This window comes from Octopus bimaculoides, chromosome 2, assembly GCF_001194135.2.
Source record: "Octopus bimaculoides isolate UCB-OBI-ISO-001 chromosome 2, ASM119413v2, whole genome shotgun sequence".
NCBI lineage: Eukaryota > Metazoa > Mollusca > Cephalopoda > Octopoda > Octopodidae > Octopus > Octopus bimaculoides.
Window position 1 is genome coordinate 56221704 of NC_068982.1, and position 12747 is coordinate 56234450.

Below are 12747 nucleotides of genomic sequence, written 5' to 3' on the forward strand. Positions count from 1 at the left end.
TATATATACATACATACATACATACATACATTCAAACGTGAGTATATGTATAAATTTATATGCATATACAAATATACACACGTACATACACTTACGCACGCGCACACAACACACACACACACACACACACACACACACACACACACACACACACACACATGATGTAATATATAAATACACAGACACATACACACATATGCACATATGTAGGTGCCTGTATATGTGTGTGACTATTTGGGGAGAAATTTGGGCGAAAAATACCTTGCAATGACTAATTTTGATGTATCCTGTGGAGTACGTATTTGTTTTATTACCGAGTGTTTATGTGTGCGTGTGTGTGTGTGTGTGCTTATGTGTATGTGCGTGTTTGTATTTAGATAGATAGATATTGGGTGAGAGGGATGGAGACAGATTAATAGAGTGATATATTGTCAAGGGTTAAACGTGCTAAATTTGCCCTTTTAAACTTTATTCTGGTGCAAAGGAGAAAATAAGAGGGAAACACGGTTTTTTGTTTTCAAAATAAATTTTAAAAGCTGGTGATGACATAGGGGGAGGGTGTTTAAAAGCGGTTGTTGGGTGAGTGAGAGGGGATAACTAGAAATGATAGCAAACTATAGGAATTTATGTTATTTTAGTGTATATCTGCACGTTTCTACATCTGTGTTATGCTTGATTACACATTTGGCGCCTGTTAGTTCTCCTCTCTCTCTCTCTCCCTCCCTCCCTCCCTCCCCTCCCTCTCTCTCTCTTACTCACCAACTCTCCATCTCCTGGCCATCTTCAGCTGCGGCCAAGCACTTACGGAACCAGATGGAAATAAGAACAGGGGTGGAGGAGTGTAGAAAGGCAGGACTCGGTGGGAGTGTCAGAAAGAGAAATAGAGATATACTGAAGGAGGGGGTAAAGACAGATAAATAGAGAGAGAGAGAGAGAGAGAGAGAGAGAGAGAGAGAGAGAGAGAGAGAGGAAACTTCGATAAGAGAAATGAGAGATGTGTTTCAAGTTAGATAAGAAATATCTTGTAAGAAACACTGTTTATTAGGTGTGTGTGCGTCAAAGTATGCATAGTTCCGTTCTTCTTATAATTCTTCGTTTTCTTCGTGTTCTTGTAATTCTAAGACATGCGAATACGCCATACTATGTATTTAGAGTTACAGCATAAAGTTGGTACGTTGTTTTGGATGTTGAACTTCATTGTTCTTTTCAACTCCACTTTCCAGCTAACAAGGGTACAGACATTGTCATGTCGTTAGAAAGGTCACTACGCAATCGTGTAGTTCCAAGTTCGATCCCAGTGTGATGCAATCATGAGTAAGCGTTTTCTACCATAGCGGCTAAACTCGAAAATTTGTGAGTGAGATTGAGTTGAACGGAAACCAAGTAGAGGACTATTAGTTGGACTCTGCCTGCTCTTGAGAGGTAAACTTAACCCAAGCCCGTTTTAACACCACCACCACCACCACCAAATAATGGGATGCTTCTTGCAGAGTCCACTCTGTTGCAAGCATTCGGAGCAGGTTTCCAATTCCTTTCTCTCTTCCTTTCCGGTACTGGAGTTCCAGAAATTAAGTCATAACAATTGACAACCTTCATTACGGAGTTATTGAGTGAACCTTTATTTACGAGCCGACGTCTGAGCTGCTAGTTAGTCTCTTGATTAGCTATAATTAGCAACTCAACCAACCTAGTATCACTGAGTTTGATGGATCACACTTGAAATCATATTTCCTGATACTCCAAACATCTTTTATTAAAGCTTTTAGATTTCTTATGGTTTAAATTCCGCACGCTTGACAACTTCGGAGGTATGAAGAAACCATAGCTTTTCTGTTATCCTCAGAACAAAGGCTTGGTATAAATGGTTGCAACAGAGAAAATGTAGCTAAAAGCACTTAAGAGCTAGATGTTGAAGCTAAACGAAGTGATGAATTGCATTTACTACCTAAGTACAAGGCTTAGGTCGACTTCAGACTATGGTTGTTGGTGTTGTTGGCACTCCGTCGCTTACGACGTCGAGGGTTCCAGTTGATCCGATCAACAGAACAGCCTGCTCGTGAAATTAACGTGCAAGTGGCTGAGCACTCCACAGACACGTGTACCCTTAACGTAGTTCTCGGGGATATTCAGCGTGACACAGTGTGACAAGGCTGACCCTTTCAATTACAGGCACAACAGAAACAGGAAGAAAGAGTGAGATAAAGTTGTGGTGGAAGAGTACAGCAGGGTTCACCACCATCCCCTACCGGAGCCTCGTGGAGCTTTATAAACACTCACAACGCCCGGTCTGGGAATCGAAACCGCGATCCTATGACCGCGAGTCCGCTGCCCTAACCACTGGGCCATTGCGCCTCCACAGACTATGGTAGTAGACACCAAACATGCTTCGTAGTGGAACTGAACCCAGAAGCATATGATTAACTACTCGGTCGTATTTGCCAGTTCTGTAATTTACTTCAATGCTCTTAGACAATATATTTCTAATATTCTATTCTTATAGTTTCTCTGAGTTTTCAGAGATAGATATTGTTTTAGTTCATCACCGTTATATAGATTCCTTAAACGGACAATATAAATAACAAATTAATCGTTCGACAGAAATTATGAAACTGGGGAGCTATAAAAAGGAAAAAGAAAATTTTATTGTTAGAATTAAGGAATGTAAGAACATCTTGCTATTCCGGAGATCCTCCTCGAAATAACATTGTGTACAATTTATAATAATAACAAATATAGACAAATAAAGAAAAGAAAATCTAGTTTAGCACCATCTTTATCAACAACAGCAAGCAATAGAGAGAGAGAGAGAGAAAAAAAATTACTTGTCAATGCTATTGTTTATCAGCGGGAATAGATATAACTCACTTCAGAAAATGATTTATGTAGACAGAGAGAACTTCTTAAGAATTCGGATACATAAAAATAACATTTTTACAGGATGCCATTATGTGAAGTGCGTTTGAGCTACAATTGTATTTTATGACTCAGTCAGCATTTTAGGAATTCCAAGTGAAAGTAAACTAATAGAAATCTTTATTCCGTCCTCTACGACAGTGAAGAATTTCGCACTATTAAGATACTAAGCAAACAACTGGAAAATGCTCAACATAGTAGAGAATAAAAAAGGATTTAAGAGAAAGAGCAGGGAGAGGTAGGGTAGGGGAGATCAATCCACTTCTCTAGTAGCTCGGTCTTCTGATGAAAGATTTCAAACAATGCTCTTGTGGGCGGTGATAGTTGTTTGGTAACACCTCTAAGTTATATGTAAATATTATCTTAATGCAACGAGTGATGTGGAGTGATTATATATATGTATAAATCTAATATTCATCTTTTGTTATATGATACTGTCTTTTGTGAAAATCCTCTTCTAGGAATATTAAGTTTTCATAAAATATGGGAATAAAAAGTAATACATACATACATATCTATGTGTGTGTGTTCTTTTACTGGTTTCTGTTATTGGACTGCGGCCATGCTGCTGCATCGCCATATAGATTTAATCGAAGAAATCGTCCCAGTAATTATATGAAGCTCATTACTTATTCGATCGGTTTTTTTTTTTTTTTTACCAAACCGCTAAGTTAAGATGACATTAGCAATTCCCCATCGCTTGTCAACCTGTGGAGGAGGACGAACACAAAAATATTCGAACACACACACACACACGCGCGCACCCCCCACCTCATCTCAGAAAATGATTTATGAAGCGGCATTTCGTCCGTGTTTACGCTCCGAGTTCAAATTCCGCCGAGGCCGACTTTGTCTTTCATCCTTTCCAGGTAGATAAAATAAGAACCAGTTGAACACTGGAGTCGATGTAATCGATTAGTCTCCTCCCCCAAAACTGCTGGTCTTGTGTTAAAATTTGAAATCAGTATAAAAATTCTATCGACTTAGTAGTAAGTGGCACATATATAACAAATACATACAAAAACACGCATAAAAACATTATTTTTCACATAGGTTAGGGCGGTGAGTCGGCAGAATCGTCACGGCACCGGACAATGATTAGAGGCATTTCTTCCAGTGAAGCAGACTTTGTCTTTCATCTTTTGGGGTCGATAAGACAAATACCAGTCGAGAACAGGGTGTCGATGTCATTGATTTGTCCCATCCCACTTCAAGCATTTGCTGGTCTCGTGCCAAAATTTGAAGCCACTATTTTCACATAGATTGAAACGAGCCAAAGAGGGAACCGTAGTATGGCTACTCGACCTGCTAGAAATAACTGCTAAAATCTATCTCAAACTATGAAGTTAGATGCCACTTTCTTATAAAAGATCGCACTGACAAGTGAAATCCAGGTTTGCTTTCACATAGGAAAATGTACGAAACGATAATGAAACAAAGACAAAACAAAAAGCGAATATGCTTAAAACTAAATAAAATAACATAACAATTACGGTAACATTACCACCACTACAACTATCATTACTACCACTACCAGCACCATCGCCACCACGGCTAAAAACGACAACAACAACAGCCCAGAAAATGTATGCAAAGTTCCTGCAAATACTTGACATTTCATTGTGCTGTCACGTCAAAACGCAAACGTTCACCTGTTCAGAAAATCACATTTTCACTCGAAGTGACACACAGAATAAAGTGTTGTTTCAACAAAGAATTCAAGTTCTCCTCAAACGAGAGTCTAACATGCCTTGTGAGTCGTTGAAATTTGATTTGGGCGCGTGCAAACCTCGAGATAGTATGTTTTCTGCATTAAATATACTAATGCTAATTAGCTACATTTTCGCATTAACTAGCGGGTAAGACTAACTGAACTCTATTTAAAATCTTTATATCTCTAAGTCACCTAGTATCTGACAAATACAAGTATCAATGTTACTCTGATGAGGTCTAATAAGATTGAAACATATCGCAATTCAATCTCTGATTAAATTGGGTTTCGGTGTTGTCTTCTTTCTCTTTCTTCCCAACAATTTATCAATGAAGGTTATAATTTTTTCCCTTATGGATGGAAACATGCTTCAGATACACTCGTTTATTCACACAAACGTAACTGAGATGAAATATGTCGTAAATAACAGCTGAATACACGTCATTGATTGGTTGAAATTACCGAAATACGACAACTTTAACACAAAATAACTTTGAAAATACGAACTTTTTTCAACAACACTAAGAGTAAAAGATGTTTTATATGACACATTCTACCAGTGTCCGAAGTTTGAAAGTGTTTAGTTACAAAAAGTTAATTTCTCGATGTAATCAACTATCCAGAAATTGCTGGCTTAGTGCCAAAATTTAAAACCAATATCTAATAAATTTAAGCGGTTACTTTATAAAGCACTTGTAGTCTTTTACTGCTCAATAGGTTTCAGACTTCATGTTTTTACATAAAAAATATTGATTATAGGTACTAGGACAAGACCAGACATTTTGATGACAAAATTCTATCGAATCCAGTACAAACCTGGTACTTGTTTTGTCGAATCTGGATGAATGAAAAATAAATTCTACTCTCGAGCAGTGTTGAACTCTGTTGTTGTTGGCACTCCGACGCTTACGACGTCGAGGGTTCCAGTTGATCCGATCAACGGAACAGCCTGCTCGTGAAATTAACGTGCAAGTGGCTGAGCACTCCACAGACACGTGTACCCTTAACGTAGTTCTCAGGGATATTCAGTGTGACAAGGCTGACCCTTTGAATTACAAGCACAACAGAAACAGGAAGAAAGAATGAGAGAAAGTTGTGGTGAAAGAGTACAGCAGGGTTCGCCACCGTCCCCTGCCGGAGCTTTAGGTGTTTTCGCTCAATAAACACTCACAACGCCCGGTCTGGGAATCGAAACCACGATCCTATGACCGTGAGTCCGCTGCCCTAACCACTGGACCATTGCGCCTCCATTAGACAATGTAATCTTAAGATATACTGATTACGAGTTCGAGTTATTAAATGTCTACTCAATGAAAGTTGACCTGGAGTTATACAATAACGAAAGAAAGAGATAAACTTTACAACTTGTCAGGCTCTTATTTTCCTTAACCCAATAATAGTGTTCCTCAAGTCGATCACAAAGAATAGAGACAGAGCCAAAAAGAGCGTTTCTATTTGGTCTCTGTCTGTTAGAAATATCAGAAAAAAATTTCTCTAGACACACCTTATTGACCTACAAACGAAGGGCGCGTTAGACAATGTACTCCTAGATACACCGAATAAAATGGAAGTTGACATGGAATTAAGCAATTATAACGATCACTAGATATGAACATCACAACAACTTCGTCTCTAATTCCCTTAATGCATAGTGTTTTTTAAAACAGACAACAAATAATGATTTCAAATTCTTGCCACAAGGGCATCTTGGGGTAGGGGGTTAAGTCGATTAAATCGACCGCAGTGCGTAACTGGCACTTATTTAGTCGACCCCAAAAGGATAAAAAGGCAAAGTCGGCTTCGGTGGAATTTGAACTCAGAACGTAACGGCAAACGAAACACCGCAAAGCATTTCGCCCAGCGTGCTAACGATTCTGCCAGCTCACCGCCTTGGACAGTTAATAAATACTCTTTTCTACTCTAGGCACACGGCCCGAAATGTTTGGGGAGGGAACCAGTCGATTAGATCGACTCCAGTACGCAACTGGTACTTAATTTATCGACTCCGAAAGGATGAAAAGCAAAGTCGACCACGGCAGAATTTAAACTCAGAACATAAAAACAGACGAAATGCCGCTAAGCATCTCGCCCGGCGTGCTAACGTTTCTGCCAACTCGCCGCCTTGGACAGTTAGTAATTAATACAATAGAAACTATTCATTGGTTGTAATTAATTGCCGAAGAAAAATTAAACTATTCATAAGAATGTGGAGGCACATGGACTATCAGTCGAAGGATCACGGGTTCGGATCTCAGACCGGGCGATTTCTTTTTATGAGCGAAACACATAAGCTCCACGTGTCGACAGAAGATAATGGCGAACTCCTGCTGACTCTTTCGCCACAACTTACTCTCTTTCCCCCTGCATCTAGCATCTCACCTGCGACAGACCGGCGTCCTATCAAAGTGGGGAACCTATACGCAAATGAAACCGGCTCTTATGAGCCAGGCATGGCTCGAAAAAGAACAATGTACGTTAGAATGAAAAGATGTGTTCCTTTTTACAAATATTAGAATTTGAACTTATCTTCTTAATGTCTGTAATTCAGAAATCAGAATATCAAGATAATAATACACTGTTCGGCCTTGCTGAAGGAAATGGGACCGCCGGTTTTTATTTTATTATTATTTTTTTAAAGTATTTGCTGAAGTTCAAGCAAACGTTTTGATTGGACGATTTGATTTCCTCAACTAAACAAGTCATATAAATATCAGTTCTTTTGTATCACAGAAACTATTTTAGGTAGTAACTGCTGTGTTGGAGTATCTTAACGCTATATATTCTTGCACCACCCAATAATTATGTCTGGTCGCGGTAAAGGTGGAAAAGGTCTTGGAAAAGGAGGTGCTAAGCGTCACCGAAAAGTTCTACGTGACAACATTCAAGGAATTACCAAACCAGCAATTAGACGTCTCGCCCGCAGAGGAGGAGTGAAGAGAATCTCTGGTTTAATCTATGAAGAAACTCGTGGAGTCCTAAAAGTATTTTTGGAGAACATTATCCGGGATGCTGTCACTTATACAGAGCACGCCAGAAGGAAAACCGTCACGGCCATGGATATTGTTTACTCACTGAAAAGACAAGGGCGTACCTTATATGGTTTTGGTGGTTGACTGAATTGGTACTTGCCGAACGACTTTCAAGCATTTCTTCAATGAAAGTTTTTTTTTTAATGTTTAAACGTGGCTGGCCAGATTTATAGCCAGAACATTTATCGAAAATATAATTCCACTCTTTAAAGTTATGGTGGCTATCTAGACTAGAACGTTTGTCGGCTACCTATTTTACAAGGCATTTTATTCCTTTCTTTATATCATTTTAGCGTACAACTTTTGAAGATTAATATTTCTGCAACTGACTTGGTACAGAATTTCTACAGTCTGACTAGTCTGTGATGAACTTCGTTTTATAAAGCTCATCGAGAGCCAATTAACTAATTGGGTAGCATTTGGACTGAACAAATTTTGTATTTTCCTCTTATTTCGGCAGCATAAATTGGGTAGAAATTCTGTATATAAATAATGACGTATACAATATTTTGCTACCTTTTTTAAAATCCTGTTTCTAGATCTTTCATACAAGCTCTTAAGAGAAAGCTAACAGTATTTCTCTCTCGGAAATTTTAGTTACTAACTCGGATACAATGAAATAAACTCTTTTCATAGCGTCTCGTATTACTTAAAAACTCTATCTAATATCTTAGCTCTATTTTTTATGGGGGAGGGGAAGTAATCTCCGAAAGGAATTACATAAGATTTCATTAAATATTTTCTGTACCTAAAAAGATAAATGTAAATCTAATTGTATAATTCGGTAGTAAATAGCTGCATTACATTTATCCACAACCTTATCAAAAAGCAATTTTGCACTCCGATTAACGGACTTAATGTAAAGAAGCTTGTGAAAACTGTCAGATTCTGTATAGTGTATTTTAACTATAGAATTTAATTAAATGTAGGTAAACCTTTTGTTAGCCTGCAATTTCTCTCTGTGATATCACCCAACGGTTGTGCAGTAGCTTAGTGCCTGTTTGCTGAAATCTGTAAATTTTTCTTGCTGTACTATGTCATTTTTTAAAATCTGCAAATACTGAACTCTCGGAAAGAACTAAGCTTTTCACCTTCTTTTTTTTTTTTTTTTTTTTTTTTTTCTTTTACAATATATTTAACACTCATCTTACCTAAGCACTTGCTCACGAGTTTGCTTATGTGTTAACTATAACTTGGCTCAGTGCAACCTACGTAGAAAAACATGGTCGAAACATCATTGGAATATTTTAGTGTGTATGTGTACACTATTCTTTGTTTATTTTCTTTTTCAAGTAACAGCTGAATGGTTTCTCTGAACAAGTGAACACCCCTGCTATGGAACACTTTTTTCCTTACATATTTATAGTCCACCTCCACTCCACATTCTACCTATCAAATTTAGCGATAGACCAAAGTGAAGATATGTTGAGAATAAAATGAAGCTGAAGACAAATCGGAGGCGGGTACTTCCTCTCAGATATTTGTTTTATGGTTAAGAAATATGTTATCTCAAGTGGGTCGTGTTTGTAGTTTTATGGCATCATGTTATGCGAAAGAACTACATTCCACAAACAGATTTTTCGTCTTGCCAAGTAACAATAGTCAGCAGGTCATCAAGATTAGCAGTTATAAGCAAAGAATTTTTATATGAAAAATTAGCTGGGTTTAGTGATTTATTGCTCTTTTATCACCAACACTTTCTTTTTACTTTTCATATTTAATTGCTACCGAGTCGCAAATAGCCGTTTGAAGTGGTTTCAGCGTTTTACGAAGACTTCAAACTTATACTATTCGTGTACGCATGCACACATACACATTTGTATATAAACAAAAGTTTTCTTTCATAAATTCAAGACGTACATTGTACTTTCAATTAGTGAATTGTATCGAAATAAAATATTTTTCAAACGTCATTTTTCTTTTTACTCTGCTTGAGGTTTTCAAACGTGTTTGTTTTCATAAAAATTTAAACATTTTAAGCGTAACGCAACATCTATTCGACTGTTTACTTCTATATTGTCCTCCCACCGAGAATTGTGGAAGTTACTGCATTCGTACATTTTCAAATCCTAATTGAAATGAATTGGTTGTGTGGAGGGTTCTGAGATAAGGTGAGATAAGTCGTCACAAGTCGCTAATTATTTCAATTAAACTTGCAGGTTCTAAGACTAATCACTCGTCTTAATGAAAGAGACGGTTTCAAATCCTAGCAAATAGTTCGTTTGAAATTTTTCCTTTGAATTTTTGACCTTTACAATGATACTCTGAATCTTAACTTAATTGTTTTACTTTGAGATTAACTTTTGAATGAGATGACCTTGTTTCTTTATTTTCCACTAGGGGCCAACGAAGAGGGGACAATACAAGGATATGTGGGGACATAGAACAAAATAAAAAAACAACGTATGTTACAAGATGAATGATAATGGAATGAAGTTCCTCAGCCCCGCCTGAGTAGCTTCATTTATACCTTTTAGTCACTTTTTATACTTCGTACCTGCCAGTATATCGAACTTGTACTCCTCCAGCAACTACGTACGTCAATTACCACGGCAGTTTGTCCAAGTCCATTTCCCAAATTTTGTATCTGCTTTTACACTTAGATTTTTTTCTTCTTTTTGTTCTTCGTTCAATAAGAGATCTCAATGCCACCCTTGAATGTCATATTTGTTTCAACTGCTCTGATATCTTTCCCTGTTTTAATCTCTTCGCACAGTTTTCTGTTTGAATTGTCGCACTTTAGTGCATAATTATTTTTTTTCTTTTTTTCCGAAGGTGGGGAAGTTTGAAAGTTTATATGTAGCGATTTTTTTTTTGTGTGTGTCAGAAGTGGGTGGGTAGGTTCTATTTCTTTGTTGGGCACTATGACCCTAACAGAGGGGACACTACAAGGACAGACACAACACCAGAATGAGGGTATAAAACAAAACGAATGATGAAATATTAACAATGAAAGGATGTAATGGCTTATGAGCGTCCCAAGGCTCGCATTTCCATTTTACTGTTCTCATTATACATATCAATTATCAGTCTTTTTTGTCTGTTATATATTCCATGAGGTTCTCTTGTTCCATGAGGTTCTCTTGTTCCATTACATAGGGTAAACTTGCATATTGTATATATGTCCCGGTAGTTTTAATTCTGGTTCCAAATAACTCCATCAGTCTTTCCTTTCTCTCTTCCTCCAATAAAACCGCTCTTTCGTCGGGTTCGAACATCTCATAATTCAGTTTGACTCGTATTAAATTTTTCATATTTGCTAGTTTTTTTTTCTATCTCTACATTCTTACTGTATCTTAACATTGTTCTTCCATTTCGCCCAGGAATTTGTGCTGTTTGTGCTACATATTATTCTCTCCTCCTCACTCTCTCCTTCCACTCATCAAACTTCTTCTCTCTCGCTCTTTGATCTTCAGTTTTCTTCTTCGTGCTTGTCGTTCGCTCTGGTTCCTGCGTTCGAATCTCCATACTCTCTTTTTCCACAGTATCTTGTTTCTTTGTCTCCGCTTTTCTTTTCTTGGGACTCTTTGGCGGAGACTCAACTCTCGTTCTTTTCCTGTCTGTCGCAGCCTCCTCTTCCTTTTCCTTCTCCGCTTCTACCACCATCGCTTCTACTACCTCCATCTGCCCTTGTTTCTGGGGACACCTTGCTTGCATGTGTCCCCTTTCTTTGCATTTATAGCATATTGGCGGTCTTCCCTCCACCAACACTCTCAGTCGGGTCTCATCGGGGAGCACCAACTCCTCCGCAATGTTGTGTAGATCTGGTAGGGTTATATGGGTTAAAATTTCTAACCCAAAATCTCACCAGTTGATCTCTTCTGACTTCTCCACTTTCACAATTTCCACCTCCTCCTTGCAATTGAAAATTACTACTGCTACTAACCATTTTTCATCTATCTCGGTGTGTATTCTACCTATCCTTATCCTTGCCGTTCTTCTGCTGCAGTATACAGGCAAATGTACCCACTAATCTGTTCTCAGGGGTACAGTGGAGTGGCTCTTCACTCTAAAAATGCACCACCACTGTACCGTATATCTTGCCTCTCGCGTGAAATGTTGTTACGTCCTTAATTTCGTTTAGACATTCTTCCATTTCGTCCACCTCTGCTACCTCAATCCTCTTTGTAGCCACATTTAATGTCTTATAAATAATTATTTTCTTGTCGGCTCTTTCTGCGGCTTCCTTTGGTGGAGTAACCTGTTGGCAGTCTCCTTCCTTCTTAATAAATTCAAAGTGTTTCTTTAAATTCTCCTTTTCTATTTTAATTTCCTTTAGCTGCATTCCGTCGGCTGACAGGCTTTTGCCCGCCGCGTAGCTAGCAGTCTGCATGTCCAACACAGTATAAAGACAATTCACGAATGTTCAACAAAAATTAATAACAGGCAAGAACTTCAACAATTTTCAATAATAATTTTCAACAATTCAAAACTCACAGTATCTCCGCTCTTATTCACAAACACAGCTTCAACTCAAAAATTCTCGGCTCGTGGGTGGGTAGGTTCAGCGTCTGAAAGGGAGGGTGGGAGGAAAAGGGTGTGTTTTGGGTGGTTGTGGGGTGGAGTTCTGTGTCTGTTTTGCTTGGCTTTTTCTTTTCTCTCCGGTTGCTCCCCTTTTGCCATCTGATTCGCTCCCCTATTCTGTTTCTGCTGGTGGTATTACTTCCATGTTTTTGAATAAGATGACCTATGTTTGTATGTATTCCAGCTCTGGCATACCCGTATTTTCATACATATCTTTAGATTATCTATTGTATCTTTTCAAAAGGGTAAAGGGATCTATGAGTTTAGTTGATATTCCTGGCAAATCGATCGCCCAAGATTTTATTAATTAAAAAATTTTTTTTTTTTTACACCTATCATTTTGCATAGGTGAAATTCAATGTAATGCCATGTATAAAACATGCAATGGTTAGATAGAAATGAATACTCAAATACTAAACAATTGGGGAGAAAAATACATATTAATGACATAACCTTCATGTGAACGTTAGACTTATGAGGAGTAGTAACCAAAATTTCCCTCCGGTTTCACGAAGCTTACTTAATATTGAACTAGAACAAAACGTATTTAGAATCAGTAAAAACGATTCA

General features: G+C 38.0%; 1 protein-coding gene across 1 annotated transcript; it reads left to right on the top strand.

The window, feature by feature from the left end:
* The first annotated feature begins 7425 nt into the window (after window positions 1–7425).
* On the top strand, window positions 7426–7737 carry LOC106883918 (uncharacterized). The gene has a single exon (XM_052965847.1). It carries the CDS (start codon window positions 7426–7428, stop codon window positions 7735–7737), a length of 312 nt encoding a protein of 103 aa, XP_052821807.1.
* Window positions 7738–12747: the final 5010 nt, after the last annotated feature.

What these genes read in the sequence shown, in the direction of transcription:
- LOC106883918 (XM_052965847.1), top strand. Translation starts at nt 7,426, where the DNA reads ATGTCTGGTCGCGGTAAAGGTGGAAAAGGTCTTGGAAAAGGAGGTGCT.